This window comes from Eleutherodactylus coqui, chromosome 3, assembly GCF_035609145.1.
Source record: "Eleutherodactylus coqui strain aEleCoq1 chromosome 3, aEleCoq1.hap1, whole genome shotgun sequence".
Classification (NCBI taxonomy): domain Eukaryota; kingdom Metazoa; phylum Chordata; class Amphibia; order Anura; family Eleutherodactylidae; genus Eleutherodactylus; species Eleutherodactylus coqui.
The window spans coordinates 30,703,367-30,721,563 of NC_089839.1; the positions used below are offsets into that span (position 1 = coordinate 30,703,367).

Here is an 18,197-nt window from a genome sequence, read left to right on the forward strand (position 1 = left end):
GCCCCCGCCCCCTCTCTGCCTCCTCTCCACCCCCTCTCCGCTCCTCTGCACTATTTGCAATGAAAGGAGGTGGGGCGGGGCTAAGTGGTGATAATTAGCCCCGCCCCCTTCCCGCCTCTCATTGCAAATAGTGCAGAGGGGCGGAGAGGAGGCACAGAGGGGGCGGGAGCTCAGAGCACTGCTCTTGGCTCTTTCAGCTTCTCCCCCTGCAGAGAGAGATGACGTATATCGGCAGGGCGTGAAACCCAGCCGATCTACGTTCATCTGAATCCAGCCTTATAAAGGTGTTTTTTATTATTATTTATCACTTTTGCACAATATAAACCCTTTTTTATTTTGCAAAAACACTTCTTGTGTCTCCACACTCCAAGATCAGAGCATTTGTTTTGGGGGCGACAGAGCTGTGTCAGGCCTGTTTTTTGAGGTTGGACTTGAGGTAGTTTTTATTGGTACCATTTTGAGGTATATGCAACTCTCTAAAATAATTTTTTATTCTAGTTTTGTAGAAGTGAAATGATCAGAAAACGTCTATTTTGGGGTTTTTTTCTTTCTTTTTTTTAATGGAATTTATAGTCTGGGTTCTAATGGATGTGACAATACCGGTGTGGTTTGGTTTTTTGTTTTTAATTTTCTTTTTTTTCCAATATTTAAAGCCTTGTAGACGGGGAAAAAAGTTAATTACATTTTTTCCCCCTTAAAAACATTTAGATGCCATGGTCAGCAATGACTACAGAATTTGTGGGGGTTAAATGATGTAGAAGAGTGATTAGATGAGCAAGTTCTGATCATTTTACTCCTTTTCCGGAGAAAACCCCATATGTGACAATCGGAGAGCAAATATGATCTCTAATTGATGGTAGTAATAAAATGAATAAAAATTCAAGTTCCCCTTCCCTGTGACAGGAGGATCACAGATCTTCTCTGCTGATGCTCCCTCCCCCTTGCACACACTGACTGAAACTGACAGCTGTAAGTTCAGTATTCTTGACTGATGGAACCGGAGATATAGCTGTTTAAAGTAGAACAAACTCTTTCTGTCCAAAACTGTGCTGTCCTTTCCCCTCAGAGTGAACAGAACCCGTCCTAAACTGCTGGGGGGATAATTCTTCAGACAGATGTGTTCTGCCATATAATGAGGATACCTTTTTTGCCTCCCTGCAGCGCTCTTGGCGGTTCCTCTGCACTTCATATCCCAGCATTCCCCAGCGGCGGCTGCCTGATAGACTACGTGCCTCAGATCTGCCAGTTACTGACCAATAAGGTAAGCAGGATGAAGGGAGCGTTACTCCAAGACATTTTACGGAAGGCTGATTGGAATTTATCGTTTTCTGCAGATTCGCGCCTCCTCCCCTGGATGTGTTGCCTCCTTACTACCTCTTATCGTATTCCCACCAGTAGGGGAGATCCCAGCATAAGGCGGCGCAGTAGAGCTGCTCGGCCAGTAGTGTTCTGACTACTGGTAAGATCGTCTCTACATGTGTGAACCTTGATGGGACCATATCAGGGCATTGCAGCTGATGGGAAGCAGAAAAGGACAGGTTCAGTAGTGCAGCCTCAGGCTTCGGCCTTTAGTTCCATACGGTCATGAGGAGTAAGATGTGAAAGGAAATCTGTCACCAAAGTTCACATCATGAACCAACCCTAAGCAAAGATGGGGGACTGGCAGACAAGTTGTACCTTTTTTCCTTTCCTCTCTACTCTACCACCCTGTAATCGCCATTTTCACACTGCCCGTGTGGTATGCTGCTTAGTCGCCACCAGTCTTATGGGCAGTTTTCTTGCTAGCCTTTATCACCGTCCATCATTGCAAACTACATCCCCTTTTCTACTGATTTGATGTCTCTGGCTTCCTCTAGGTGGAGACGTTGGGAATTCCACACTCCGTGCTTAAGTGAATAAATGCAGAACCGAGTTCAGTTCATAAGTACAGCCCCAGAGCCACGCCGGGGGCCAGGATCCAGCCCCAGAGCCACGCCGGGGGCCAGGATCCAGCCCCTGAGCCGCGCCGGGGGCCAGGATCCAGCCCCTGAGCCGCGCCGGGGGCCAGGATCCAGCCCCTGAGCCGCGCCGGGGGCCAGGATCCAGCCCCTGAGCCGCGCCGGGGGCCAGGATCCAGCCCCTGAGCCGCGCCGGGGGCCAGGATCCAGCCCCTGAGCCGCGCCGGGGGCCAGGATCCAGCCCCTGAGCCGCGCCGGGGGCCAGGATCCAGCCCCTGAGCCGCGCCGGCGGCCAGGATCCAGCCCCTGAGCCGCGCCGGCGGCCAGGATCCAGCCCCTGAGCCGCGCCGGGGGCCACGATCCAGAGCCGCGCCGGGGGCCACGATCCAGAGCCGCGCCGGGGGCCACGATCCAGCCCCAGAGCCGCGCCAGGGGCCACGATCCAGCCCCAGAGCCGCGCCGGGGGCCACGATCCAGCCCCAGAGCCGCGCCGGGGGCCTAAATACAGCACTTGAATAAATACTGTACCAGAACAAAGCTTATGACATACAGTAGCAGAACTAAGCAATGGGCTGACCGCAGCGCCTCCATACATCAGAAGAAAGCAGAGCCCAGAAAAAGATAAGTCATGTAGCTCCACAAGATGCTGTCACACGGAGGAAGATGATCATGTGGCCGACTGACCTGAGGAGGGTAATGAATCCCAACCTACATCGTTCTGGTGCGTCCCCTATGAGCTAGTGGTTAGTGCCGTGTGACCGTATGATCAGACTACACAGGAATTGTTTGTAGTCTGTTACCATGGAGATGCATAGGTCTGCATAGGAGCTGTATACACAAAACGATAGATTTAAAAAATGAAGAAGAAGAAAAAAAATGTTTGGTACCGTGTTAGCCAGCGGGTTTTTAATCATCACTATTCAAAAAGTTGCCTTAGTTTTCATTTTATCTGCATGCGGCTGTTGAGGTGGATACAGGCTTTACCATTATGTTAGGGAGCTGCTAGTTCTGCGATTGCCCGATGTCATGGTCCGCTATGAGAAGCGTGCGGTGCCGGCACACAGATTACGGGATTACTCGCTGCGCTCCTCAGAGATGCCTCTCCACGGCTCTAATGTATTCTGTGTAATATCTACACAGCTGAGGAAATCCAGGGGTCCGCTGCCAGAGAAAACACATGACATGGTCTTCCCCGTCGCCTGCCAAGTTCACAGAGAACTTCTTAAGGAATAATCTGGGTCAGACCATGGCCGGGAGATGGAAAAGCGCATGATGAAGTCCCCAGATTTACTGTTCCTTCTATAATGTAGCAGGTGTTTCCATCCTATAATGTTTATGTGGCACCGGCACGCACGGAGAAGATGCCAGCTCCCCGGGCACTCGCTTTATGGGATCCCGATGGGCACAGTTTGATCTATATGCTTAAAAACATATGAAGTAGAGCTCAATGTTGGACCTACTTGTCAAAAGGTTTCAGACAATTGCTTAAAGTGCAGCCCCGAATCTTCATGAATTCTATGTATTTTAGCCATATATGTACGGCAGCGCTGCGTGGTAACTAATGAGACCACCCAGCTTTCCAAGACTCCTGAGCTGAAGTACACCCCTACTGGAGATCTGGAGTTGTTTTGATAATACCGTTGCATTAAGGAATTGCCAGTCAAGCAAATGTATTCTGGAAAGAGGTGCCGCACCAGGACGCATACATTCATAAGTACGGACCTGCTGCATGACGAGAGCCCGTCTCATGGTTCTTCTGACTTGTTCTATAGGTGCAGTACGTCATTCAGGGATACCACAAAAGAAGGGAATACATTGCGGCTTTTCTCAGCCATTTTGGAACGTGAGTAGATTTATGTTTCTCCATTCTTTGTCATGCCCGCTTTCCTCTGTATGTACTACACAGCTTGCTATACACAAACCCTCCATACATATATCAGAGAGACTGGGAGGCAGTACTATCTGCACCTACACCATTTACAAAGAGACACAGAGGCAGTACTATATGTGCAGACACCATTTACAGGGAGAGATAGGGAGGCAGTACTATCTGTACCTACATCATTTACTGTGAGAGACCAGGAGGCAGTACTATCTGTACCTACATCATTTACTGTGAGAGACAAGGAGGCAGTACGATCTGTACCTACACCATTTACAGGGAGAGACAGAGAGACAGTACTATATGTGCGTACACCATTTACAGAGCGAGACAGGGAGGCAGTACTATCTGTACCTACATCATTTACTGGGAGAGACAGGGAGGCAGTACTATCTGTACCTACATCATTTACTGGAAGAGACAGGGAGGCAGTACTATCTGTACCTACATCATTTACTGTGAGAGACCAGGAGGCAGTACTATCTGTACCTACATCATTTACTGTGAGAGAAAAGGAGGCAGTACTATCTGTACCTACATCATTTACAGGGAGAGACAGGGAGGCAGTACTATCTGTATCTACATCATTTACAGGGAGAAATAGGGAGGCAGTACTATCTGTGCCTACATCATTTACAGGGAGAGACAGGGAGGCAGTACTATCTGTGCCTACATCATTTAATAGATTACTCTGCTTTCCCAGACTGCCGAATGGTAATTTTGCCTGTTTAGGCAGTAATGCAGGAACACGGGACATTTTATCTGCTGGTTGGCGTGTACCACCGCATGCTCAGGATGAAGGGTTGCTCAGGAGGCCAGGAATGCTGGGGAACTCCTGTGCTGCAATCCCCCAAGCATGTGTATAGATAGATAGAGAGTTAGAGGCCATGATCCGGACATGGTGGCGTGGGGTCTTGGCATAACTGGAGGATTTTAGAGCCGGACCCTCCTGTGTGACCATTGAGGGGCGCCCGATGACCACCAGATAGATACACGATTATGTGCCGGATTCTCCCGCCGCATGGTCTCCAGCATTGCGCACACATAATGGGTGTAGTTGTCCCTTTAACCCTTTGCTCTCTCGGCAGGGGGATGGTGGAGTACGACGCCGAGGGCTTCACAAAGCTCACCCTGCTGCTGACATGGAAAGACTTCTGCTTCCTGGTACATAGTGAGTATAACGCTCCAGGCCTTTCATCCCCCGCTGCCGCCGCTACAGCGTCATTGTCACCTGCAGGGTCATGTGTCGCCCTAATGCCTCCTGTCTGATCCACTAGGAGAGAACATCACTAATGTGCCAGGAGTGCTGCTCCTCCACAGTGTTATATGTCACACATGGAATACATGGCATATAACCCGGCTCCACCCGTACACCCCGCATGCACCCGGCCGGCGCTCCATAAATACACAGCTGAACACCATGGCTGCTGCACTCTTCCTGCAGACGTTTAACGGATGATCTAGAAGTTTCCATTCCCACACCCTGAGCTGTGGGATACGGAGCTTGTGTTTTGCTGCTTGTTTTCGTCGTCATGGAGACTTGGATCCTATAAGTTCTTTAGATCGGAGGTGGATGAGGCCGGCGTGTACCCACATATCTGATGGAAGGAGGATACAGATGTCTCCAAGGTGGATACAGTACTGTATACAGACCTCAGCACCCCGCTATCCTGTACAGAGACCTCAGCACCCATCAATCCTAGAGACCTCAGCACCCCGCTATCCTGTCCAGAGACCTCAGCACCTTGCTATCCTGTCCAGAGACCTCAGCACCTTGCTATCCTGTCCAGAGACCTCAGCACCTTGCTATCCTGTACAGAGACCTCAGCACCCATCAATTCTAGAGACCTCAGCACCCCGCTAGCCTGCCCAGAGACCTCCGCACCCCGCTGTCCTGCCCAGAGTCCTCCGCACCCCGCTGTCCTGCCCAGGGTCCTCCGCACCCCGCTGTCCTGCCCAGGGTCCTCCGCACCCCGCTGTCCTGCCCAGGGCCCTCCGGCCCCCGCTGCCCTGCCCAGGGCCCTCCGCCCCCCGCTGCCCTGCCCAGGGCCCTCCGCCCCCCGCTGCCCTGCCCAGGGCCCTCCGCCCCCCGCTGCCCTGCCCCGGGCCCTCCGCCCCCCGCTGTCCTGCCCCGGGCCCTCCGCGGTCCTGTTCAGAGACCTCAGCAGTCTTGTGCACAGAGCCAGGACTCGCACAATTCTGTACATAAACCGCAGGATCCCCCCTTCTCCGTTAAACAGACTGTGACATCTGGCATTAACCTCTTCACTGCCTCCACATTACCATAGAGGTAACATTAAGTGCTTCACTATGCTACATCACCAGGGAAGCCACTATTGATGAAGTCACCACCCTAGACAACCCTGGGAAGTCCGTAATAAACTCTCTGCTACCATAGACCACCAGGGAACTCTGCATTAACCTTTTAACTGCCTTAGACACCCAGATAGTTGGCATTAACTCTTCCACTACCCTACACCACCAGGCAAACTCGCACTAACCCATTCACTATCCTACACCACCATGAAGCTTGCTTCACCACTTTACACCACCAGGTATGTTGACATTGACCACTCTAGACCACCAGGGAAGTTAACACTAACCTCTGCATTACCCTAGACCACCAGGGATGCTAGCATTAATGATTCCACCACCCTAGATCACCAAGGAAGCCAGGAATCAACCACCCTACACTACCCGAGACACCTTGACCACTAGGCATGTTGGCATTAACCCTATTAACCACCCAACACTATCTGATAAGCTGTCATTAACCCTTTTACCGCCCTAGATCACCAGAGGAGCCAGTAATAAATACTCTACCATCAAATACCACCAAGGATGCTGGTATTAACACACCCACCCCTAGACCACCAGGGAAGCCAGGAGTCCCCTTTCGACATTCCTGCACTACCTGAGAATGCATTAACCCTTTCCACTACCCTAGACTACCAGGGAAGCAGTTGTTAACCCCTTTATTACCGTACATTTTCTTACTGCAGTGTATTACATTGGTTGTGATAATTCATATAATAACCAGTTTGTGATCTCCGTATCCTCAGTTTCTATTATCTAACCTTGCAATCTGATAACATGGGTGTGTTACTAAAACCCATCAGTCCCTTCCCATCGGTGGGAACGCTTATTATTAAAGGTGCACACGTTCTCTCTTGACTGTAGTCCAAGAAAAATACAAGATGGGGCAAAGCCAAAGTACAATAGTTCCCTGCAGGTGGAAACGGCTCCGGTTGTCAGAAATGCCCGGCCATTATCTTTTGGAACTCCCCCCCCCCCCCCCCCCCCCAAAAAAAAAAATCGGAGCCCTTGAACCGCCAGAAGTTTTGACGTCTTTTCATGCCACCCATAAGCACGGGGCATGAAGTACCTCGCGCCTCATATTGCGGGCGCACTCCGTGTCGTTTACCTTCCGCGCACCTATCCTCTTACTAAATAATATGACAGTTCATGTCACGGTTATATAAACATAGCAGAGCTCGCAGTGCGCGCCGGCGGCTCGTGGGATCCGGTGAATCACCACTACGGCTCAGCTATTTTTAGGCCCTGAAGTGTTGTGCCATAAAAAGACGCAGCACAGATAAAAGCATTGTGATCGCTCACAGCAGCCGCCGTGCGAGGCTGGATGAGTAAGCGGGGTCCGCTAGCACTTTCCCTGCTGCACAGACATTAGTCATCAATCTTTGTCTGTAGTCAGCTCCACAGGCGTGAGTCAGCGAGATGATGACACAAGACCTCTGTGTACAGGCCATGCGTGGTGGAGCCCCCTACACTTGGGAAAGAGGCGGTCCAGGATTAGAAAAACATGGCTGCTTTCTTGAAGAAACAGCGCCACTCCTGACCACATGGTTGCATGTGGTATGGCAGCTCGGCACCGTTCACTGTAATGGAAGTGAACTGCAATATCATACACAACCTGTAGACTGTTTCGGTGTCTAATCCTTTACAGTCCCTTTAAAAGGAATCTGTCATCCTCTTTGAGCCCCATAAGCTACGTCATGGGGTCAAACGTGAGAAAACAGGGAGTCCGGAATGCTGCGTTTCATACTCGTCAGGCGCCCAGTTCTTGCACTGTGTGCCCGCGACGTTGGCACAGTGTGGCTCAGTGTGCGTGCTCTGCCATTCATCTCTACGGGCATGCGCACAGCTGGCTGTAAAGAGTCACTTTCTGTGCGTGCCAACTTCGTGGGGACACAGCGCAGGAATGGGGCGCCTGGCAAGTACGAGGCCCATAACATAACATGTTTCCTTGAAAATAAGACACTATCTTAATTTTGCGCCAAAAGAGGCACAGAGACTTATTTTCGGGGGGTGTCTTATACTCACCTAGCCGGCGGCGTCTGGGTCCCTCGCGCTGGTCTCCGGCACTGCAGCAAGCTGCAGTGTAATCCTCAGCGTTGACATAGCTCTCTCTTCCTGGTGATGGGGCTTTAAATACCCCACCTGCAGCAAGCGAGTGCTGTGATTGGATCACAAGCACCATTGCTCAGCCAATCAGAGCCGGCACTCGATGAACCAATCACAGCCATTCAGCGATGTTATTCACTGAATGGCTGTGAATGATCAAGCGCCAGCTCTGATTGGCTGAGCATCGGCGCTCGTGATCCAATCACATAAGACAGACACGTTCGTCCAGAGGATTCCCCTTTCCTGCTTCCATAACGGAGCAGAAAAACGGAACCGGTACCGCAGATGTGAAGGCAGCCTAAGGTAACCCCTATCTACAGGATAGTGAATAGCTGATGATGAGGTGAGGATCCAGCTTCATCCCTCACATACAGTAGATATGTCCTCTATGACACAGGAGTCACCTCCAAGCTCTTCTGGGATCCTGAGGGCCCAGTGTGACTCCTTATGCATTGATACATGTAGTGCTTTTCATCTCCGCTTCTCCGCAGAGAGTATTAGTTGTATTGGCTATTAGTATTTGTCTTGTCTGAAATTCATCTCCTGATTCATCAGGGGTCAGGTAGCTGCTCCGTCCACCCCTGGCTCTACACTCCCTCTCTGCTCCGTCCACCCCTGGCTCTACACTCCTGCTCTGCTCCGTCCACCCCTGGCTCTACACTCCTGCTCTGCTCCGTCCACCCCTGGCTCTACACTCCCTCTCTGCTCCGTCCACCCCTGGCTCTACAGTCTCGCTCTGCTCCGTCCACCCCTGGCTCTACACTCCCTCTCTGCTCCGTCCACCCCTGGCTCTACAGTCTCGCTCTGCTCCGTCCACCCCTGGCTCTACACTCCCGCTCTGCTCCGTCCACCCCTGGCTCTACACTCCCGCTCTGCTCCGTCCACCCCTGGCTCTACACTCCTGCTCTGCTCCGTCCACCCCTGGCTCTACACTCCTGCTCTGCTCCGTCCACCCCTGGCTCTACACTCCTGCTCTGCTCCGTCCACCCCTGGCTCTACACTCCTGCTCTGCTCCGTCCACCCCTGGCTCTACACTCCTGCTCTGCTCCGTCCACCCCTGGCTCTACACTCCTGCTCTGCTCCGTCCACCCCTGGCTCTACACTCCTGCTCTGCTCCGTCCACCCCTGGCTCTACACTCCGCTCTGCTCCATCCACTCTGGCTCTGCACTGCCGCCCCCTCCAGTTCCGTCCACTCCGGCTCTGCACTGCCGCCCATGGTTCCGCCCGCTCCGGCTCTGCACTGCCGCCCATGGTTCCGCCCGCTCCAGCTCTGCACTGCCGCCCCTGTTCCGCCCGCTCCAGCTCTGCACTGCCGCCCCTGTTCCGCCCACTCCGGCTCTGCACTGCCGCCCCGGTTCCGCCCACTCCGGCTCTGCACTGCCGCCCCGGTTCCGCCCGCTCCAACTTAGCTGTATTGTGTATTGAAGTCTGAGCTTGTCTGACATTCTCCTCCCATGTCCTTATAGGTTTGCGCTGCTGCTCGGTCCACTCATGCTTTACATTGCAGTTCTGCTCCTATAGGGCACAGGGATTTTTTAGAACATAAACATATTTAATGGACCGGATATGAATAAAACCGAAAAATAAGTTCTCGTTTCTTTAAAAATGTCTCTCCGGTCCAGCACAGCAGCCTCGATGCCGGCCTCACCGGTACCTGATGAAGCTGCAGCAGTCCCATGCCGTTCATGGCAGGATCCCTGCTGAAGCCTGTGCTTGGCCATTTAAGGAGGTGGCTATGTCTTATTCTATGTTATCACATTCCTGGGCCTGTCTCAGAAAACCCCTTAAATCATTTACCTTGGGCTTCACTGCATTGTCTGCTGGTGTCTGAGGTCATCTAAGATCATTTCTGTTTTCATCAAATGTATAGTTGAAGCTGAATCTGCTCATGCTTTACATTGCAGCTCTGCTCTTTTAGAGCACAGTTTTAATAAAGGGGTTGTCCCACTTCTAGAAAGCAAACCGCTCCTTACAGTGTTCATATGGTGGGAGCAAATGATACCTTATGTGATATATATGGATAGGCTGAGCAGTAAAGGGGCAGGTGGTCTCCATATGACCCGTTCTGATATATATGGATGAGCTGAGCTGTGGAGTGGTAGGTGGTCCCTATATGAAACGTTCTGTCGGAGGGGCAGATGGTCCCTATATGACATGTTCTGATCTATATGGACGGACTGAGCAGTAGAGGGGCAGGTGGTCCCGATATGACATGTTCTGATATATATGGATGGGCTGAGCCACGGCGGGGCAGGTGGTCCCTATATTACACCTTCCGATATATATGGATGGGCTGAGCAGTGGTGGGGCAGGTGGTCTCTATATGACACGTTCTGACATATATGGACGAACTGAGCCACGGAATGGCAGATGGTCCCTGTATGAAACATTCTGATATATATGGATGGGCTGAGCTATGGAGGGGCATGTGGTCCCAATATGACACGTTCTGATATATATGGATGAGCTGAGCAGTGGTGGGGCAGGTGGTCTCTATATGACACGTTCTGACATATATGGACGAACTGAGCCACGGAATGGCAGATGGTCCCTGTATGAAACATTCTGATATATATGGATGGGCTGAGCTATGGAGGGGCATGTGGTCCCAATATGACACGTTCTGATATATATGTATGGGTTGAGCCGCGGAGGGGCATGTGGACATTATATGACACGTTCTGATATATATGGACGGGCTGAGCAGTGGCGGGGCATGCGGTCCCTATATGATGTGTTCTGCTATATATAGACGGGCTGAGCCACGGAGTGGCAAATGGTCCCTATATGACACAGACATTGATATGTATGGCTGGGCTGAGCAACGGAGGCCTAAGGTGATCCTTATATGACACGTTCTGGTACATATAGACGGGCTTAGCCATGGAGGGGCATGTGGTCCCTATATGACACGTTCTGATATATGTATGGATGGACAAAGCCACAGAGTGGAGGGGATCCCTATATGAAACGTTCTGGCGGAGGGGCAGATAGTCCTTATATGACACGTTCTGATCTATATGGACGGGCTGAGCAGTAGAGGGGCAGGTGGTCCCTATATGACATGTTCTGATATATATGGACTGGCTGAGCAGTGGCGGGCATGTGGTCCCTATATGACATGTTCTGATATACACTACCGTTCAAAAGTTTGGGGTCACCCAAACAATTTTGTGTTTTCCATGAAAAGTCACACTTATTCACCACCATGCGTTGTGAAATGAATAGAAAATAGAGTCAAGACATTGACAAGGTTAGAAATAATGATTTGTATTTGAAATAACATTGTTTTTACATCAAACTTTGCTTTCGTCAAAGAATCCTCCTTTTGCAGCAATTACAGCATTGCACACCTTTGACATTCTAGCTGTTAATTTGTTGAGGTAAGCTTGTGAAATTGCACCCCAGGCTTCTAGAAGCATCTCCCACAAGTTGGATTGGTTGGATGGGCACTTCTGGCGTACCATACGGTCAAGCTGCTCCCACAACAGCTCAATGGGGTTCAGATCTGGTGACTGCGCTGGCCACTCCATTACCGATAGAATACCAGCTGCCTGCTTCTGCTGTAAATAGTTCTTGCACAATTTGGAGGTGTGTTTAGGGTCATTGTCCTGTTGTAGGATGAAATTGGTTCCAATCAAGCGCTGTCCACTGGGTATGGCATGGCGTTGCAAAATGGAGTGATAGCCTTCCTTATTCAGAATCCCTTTTACCCTGTACAAATCTCCCACCTTACCAGCACCAAAGCAACCCCAGACCATCAAATTACCTCCACCATGCTTAACAGATGGCGTCAGGCATTCTTCCAGCATCTTTTCATTTGTTCTGCGTCTCACAAACTTTCTTCTTTGTGATCCAAACACCTCAAACTTGGATTCATCCGTCCACAACACTTTTTTCCAGTCTTCCTCTGTCCAATGTCTGTGTTCTTTTGCCCATCTTAATCTTTTTCTTTTATTGGCCAGTCTCAGATATGGCTTTTTCTTTGCCACTCTGCCCTGAAGCCCAAAATCCCGCAACCGCCTCTTCACTGTAGATGTTGACACTGGTGTTTTGCGGGTACTATTTAATGAAGATGCCAGTTGGGTACCTGTGAGGCGTCTGTTTCTCAAACTAGAGACTCTAATGTGCTTATCTTCTTGCTTAGTTGTGCAACGCGGCCTCCCACTTCTTTTTCTACTCTGGTTAGAGCCTGTTTGTGCTGTCCTCTGAAGGGAGTAGTACACACCGTTGTAGGAAATCTTCAATTTCTTAGCAATTTCTCGCATGGAATAGCCTTCATTTCTAAGAACAAGAATAGACTGTCGAGTTTCAGATGACAGTTCTCTTTTTCTGGCCATTTTGAGCATTTAATTGACCCCACAAATGTGATGCTCCAGAAACTCAATCTGCTCACAGGAAGGTCAGTTTTGTAGCTTCTGTAACGAGCTAGACTGTTTTCAGATGTGTGAACATGATTGCACAAGGGTTTTCTAATCATCAATTAGCCTTCTGAGCCAATGAGCAAACACATTGTACCATTAGAACACTGGAGTGATAGTTGCTGGAAATGGGCCTCTATTCACCTTTGTAGATTTTGCACAAAAAAACAGACATTTGCAGCTAGAATAGTCATTTACCACATTAGCAATGTATAGAGTGCATTTGTTTAAAGTTAGGACTAGTTTAAAGTTATCTTCATTGAAAAGTACAGTGCTTTTCCTTCAAAAATAAGGACATTTCAATGTGACCCCAAACTTTTGAACGGTAGTGTATATATATATAGGGATTGGCTGAGCAGTAGAGGGGCATGTGGTCCCTATATGACACTTTCTGGTATATATGGACTGGCTGAGCCGCGGTGGGCAGGTCTTCAGTGGCTTCATCTGTCATATGCGTTCCAGATGTGGCGGTCACATCCAGTGACAGGAAATGCGACATTTCCCAGCAGTGATGACTGAGAACAGATCATCTTCTGGTGAAGGCTTCCCTCCTGAGTCCTCCAGTCGTTGTCTTCTGTCAAATCCTGAACATATTCCTTTTGCTGCCACGTATATCTGTCTCTTTCTGGGTGACCACTGATATGTCTGGCATTACAGATTTAGTAAAATTGTCACCCAGCTTTCCCAGCATCCTGGGTGACCTCTGATTGCTCCAGGATACATCCCACTGTAGCACTAGACAGATCTTCTAGCTTGGCGGCCATATTGGCTGCTCAGTCCAAGGTGTAACATGTGACACTTGTGAGTTGGCCGTGCTGAGATGCTGCCACGTGCCAGGTAGAGCCCTACGAGCCAGGAAAGTGGACAAGGTTCATCCCGTGTTTGGTGGTTTCCTTATCTGTTTTCAGGGGCCGAGCCCGGTAACTATTTACACTGGTTGTCTTCTACATAGAAAGTCACTGAAGACTGCCAGGAATCGTAGAGGCGCAGATAAGGAGTGTGTGCCACCCAGAATCACCGGAGGCCCTTATCTGACCAGCGCCCCCCACAGCCTGTCAAAGGGCTCCTATAGATCAGTGCAAATCTGAGCCACCAATCACATTGCTCACACAGCCCAGCAAGAGCACCTATAGTTTAGAGCAAATCGGAGCCACCAACCACATGGCCCACACACCCAGCAAGAGCACCCATAGATTAGGGCAAATCGGAGCCACCAACCACATGGCTCACACACCCAGCAAGAGCACATATAGATTAGAGCAAATCTGAACCACCAACCACATGGCCCACACACCCAGCAAGAGCACCCATAGATTAGGGCAAATCTGAGCCACCAACCACATGGTCCACACACCCAGCAAGAGCACCTAGAGATTATCGCAAATCTGAGCCACCAACCACATGGCCCCACACAGCCCAGCAAGCACATCTATAGATTAGGGCAAATCTGGGCCACCAACCACATGGCCCACACACCCAGCAAGAGCACCTATAGATTAGAGCAAATCTGAACCACCAACCACATGGCCCACACACCCAGCAAGAGCACCCATAGATTAGGGCAAATCAGTGCCACCAACCACATGGCCCACACACCCAGCAAGAGCACCCATAGATTAGGGCAAATCTGAGCCACCAACCACATGGCCTACACACCCAGCAAGAGCACCTATAGATTAGAGCAAATCTGAACCACCAACCACATGGCCCACACACCCAGCAAGAGCACCTATAGATTAGGGCAAATCTGAGCCACCAACCACATGGCCCACACACCCAGCAAGAGCACCTATAGATTAGAGCAAATCTGAACCACCAACCACATGGCCTACACACCCAGCAAGAGCACCTATAGATTAGAGCAAATCTGAACCACCAACCACATGGCCCACACACCCAGCAAGAGCACCTATAGATTAGAGCAAATCTGAACCACCAACCACATGGCCCACACACCCAGCAAGGGCACCCATAGATTAGAGCAAATCTGAACCACCAACCACATGGCCCACACACCCAGCAAGAGCACCTAGAGATTAGAGCAAATCTGAACCACCAACCACATGGCCCACACACCCAGAAAGAGCACCTATAGATTAGGGCAAATCTGAACCACCAACCACATGGCCTACACACCCAGCAAGAGCACCTATAGATTAGAGCAAATCTGAGCCACCAACCACATGGCCCACACAGCTCAGCAAGAGCACATATAGATTACAGCAAATCTGAACCACCAACCACATGGCCCACACACCCAGCAAGAGCACCCATAAATTAGGGCAAATCTGAGCCACCAACCACATGGCCCACACACCCAGCAAGAGCACCTATAGATTAGGGCAAATCTCAGCCATCAACCACATGGCTCAAACAACCAGCAAGAGCACCTAGAGATTATCGCAAATCTGAGCCACCAACTACATGGCCCTACGCAGCCCAGCAAGGACATCTATAGATTAGGGCAAATCTGGGCCACCAACCACATGGCCCACACACTCAGCAAGAGCACCTGTAGATTAGGGCAAATCTGAACCACCAACCACATGGCCTACACACCCAGCAAGAGCACATATAGATTAGAGCAAATCTGAACCACCAACCACATGGCCCACACACTCAGCAAGAGCACCCATAGATTAGGGCAAATCTGAGCCACCAACCACATGGCCCACACACTCAGCAAGAGCACCTGTAGATTAGGGCAAATCTGAACCACCAACCACATGGCCTACACACCCAGCAAGAGCACATATAGATTAGAGCAAATCTGAACCACCAACCACATGGCCCACACACCCAGCAAGAGCACCTATAGATTAGGGCAAATCTCAGCCATCAACCACATGGCCCACACAGCTCAGCAAGAGCACATATAGATTAGAGCAAATCTGAGCCACCAACCACATGGCCCACACAGCTCAGCAAGAGCACCTATAGATTAGGGCAAATCTGAGCCACCAATCACATGGCCCGCACACCCAGCAAGAGCACCCATAGATTAGGGCAAATCTGAGCCACCAACCACATGGCCCACACACCCAGCAAGAGCACCTATAGATTAGGGCAAATCAGTGCCACCAACCACATGGCCCACACACCCAGCAAGAGCACCCATAGATTAGGGCAAATCTGAGCCACCAATCACATGGCCCACACACCCAGCAAGAGCACCTATAGATTAGGGCAAATCTGAGCCACCAACCACATGGCCCACACAGCCTGACAAGGGCTCATATAGTTCAGAGACGAACTGTGGGTAATGTATCTCCTCTCTAAAACAGAGGGTCCCTTTAGTTATTGCCGGCAGGACATCGCTGATCAAACGTTGAGATGTGCTGCGGGCCACAATGATTTTTCCGACCACGTAAAGTTGCGACCAGCCAGCAAATGAGATTGCGGCTTTGTGTACACAGGGCGGTAATCGGGGCGTCCGTACGCCGCTCGTCCAGCTGATTGCAGCTGTTGAAGGTTCTTTGCACATCCCTTGAAGCTTCGCCCCTAGTTTCCCCCTACTTGTCAGATCAGGCTCTCCTTCCCCCTTCTCTTGAAGGTTTCACTTACTTCTTCTCCTCCGAGGCGAATCTCCTGGAAGTATGGAGCAGATTATTATAATGTATAAGTGAATTGTCCTGAGCGCCCCCCTCCCCTCCGGCGCCTCTGTCCTCTGTTAACCCTGCGATGGCGTATGGTGTGGCGGTGACCTAGAAGCACCCCGGCCGGCTCCTTGCGTGCTCTGCTGTGCTATTGTAAACAGCTTGGTATAGAATGTGCTGTATGGCATGCGTGCGGCGGGTGATTCCAGGTGACTTCCTGTCTGAATTCCAGGCATGACTGACAAGAGCTCTGAGATTACTGCTGTGCGCCTCGTCTCCCTGCTTCACCCCAGCAGCTGTACTGAGTGCTGGGGGGCTGCGGGGCCCGGACACATCAACCGCATGAATAGCAATTCCATCATGTCATCGGAGCATCGCACTGTCCCTGCGTGCAGACAAATCCACAGCAAACCTGCTGCAACGTCTGCAGGTGTTACGTATGTTCTTGCGAATTTTGGTGCGAATTTCACAAAAAAAAGGGTAAAATCCACGACTGAATGGACATGTTACAGATTTGAAGTTCGGCGCCGTGCTGTGGATTTTCAGTGTGAAATCCGTAATTATTCAGCATATGAATTCACTCCCAAGAACAGCCGTCCTTCCTTCTATCCAGCTGTAGAAAAGTATCTGCCCCCCTTCCAAATTCTTCCCTTTTAATGAAAGATATCAGTAATTATGTAACAGGATTATGAGACGTAACACCGAAAGTACCATTTACAATGTGTCATGGTCACAGCTGACCTCCTGCCCCCTCTGCAAAACACGCCCACAACACACCCATAAAAGTCTGTAGGTGACGGACACCGCTTACCTCCTCCTCTCACTGCACAGGACACAGAGCATACCCACAACACTCTCATCTAGAAGTCTATAGGTGATGGTCAGATCTTATGTCCTCCCCGTTTCTGCACAGAACACAGCATACCCACAATACTCTCACATGGAAATCTATAGGTGACTTCACAGTTCGCCTCCTCCACCTCCCTGCACAAGTCACAGCATACCTGCAAACTTTCCCATAGAAATCTATAGATATAAGTAATAGGTCACAGAACGTAACCACGACACTCCCATATAGGTCTATAGTTGATGGTCACAGTTCACCTCCTCCCCGTCGCTGCACAAGACACAGCATAACCACAACACACTTCCATAGAAATGTATAGGTAATAGTAATATGCCACAGAGCATTCCCTAAACACTCTCATAGAAGTCTATAGCCGATTGTCACAGCTCACCACCTTCCCCTCCCTACACAATACACAGCATACCCAGAATGTTTACATAGAAGTCTAGGTGATGGTCACAGCTCACCACCTCCCTCTCCCTGCACAGGACAGAGCATGCCCAGAACGTTTACATAGATGTCTAGGTGATTGTCACAGCTCACCACCTCCCTCTCCCTGCACAGGACACAGCATACCCAGAATGTTTACATAGAATTCTATAGCTGATTGTCACAGCTCACCACCTTCCCCTCCCTACACAGGACACAGCATAACCAGAATGTTTACATAGAAGTCTAGGTACTAGTCACAGCTCACCACCTCCTCCTCCCTGCACAGGTTACAGAGGATATGCATCTCCCTCCCATAGAAGTCTATAGGTTACTGCAGTGTTAGTGGATGTCTCAGTTCACTGACTCAGTGACTTCTGGCTAACACCCCATTCACACTGGGTGTTCTGCACGGATTTTGTGCTGAAGTCCACATCATTTTACCGTCCCATGGAGTTCAGTGGGATCCGCAGTGTAGTGGACGAGGCGAGGAGTTTTCCATGAATGGATATAAAATCGTTTCGTAGAGTAAAAAAATTGACATTTCAGTTATTGATGCGGATTACCTTCTGTAACGGGGCTGATCCACCAGCGGATCCGCAGCATCCACAGATGAAAAGGTCAGAAATTGCGCAGATTTCAATTGATTTTCGTGTGTATTT

General features: G+C 50.3%; 1 protein-coding gene across 2 annotated transcripts in view; it reads left to right on the top strand.

The window, feature by feature from the left end:
• Positions 1–18,197, top strand: part of BABAM2 (BRISC and BRCA1 A complex member 2) — a 133,034-nt gene that overhangs the window by 89,614 nt on the left and 25,223 nt on the right. For both annotated transcript variants that reach the window (XM_066595415.1, XM_066595414.1), the window contains 3 exons: positions 1,162–1,261; positions 3,710–3,780; positions 4,908–4,990. In XM_066595415.1, the coding sequence (XP_066451512.1) occupies positions 1,162–1,261; positions 3,710–3,780; positions 4,908–4,990 (254 nt within the window). The remainder of the gene's footprint in view (positions 1–1,161; positions 1,262–3,709; positions 3,781–4,907; positions 4,991–18,197) is intronic.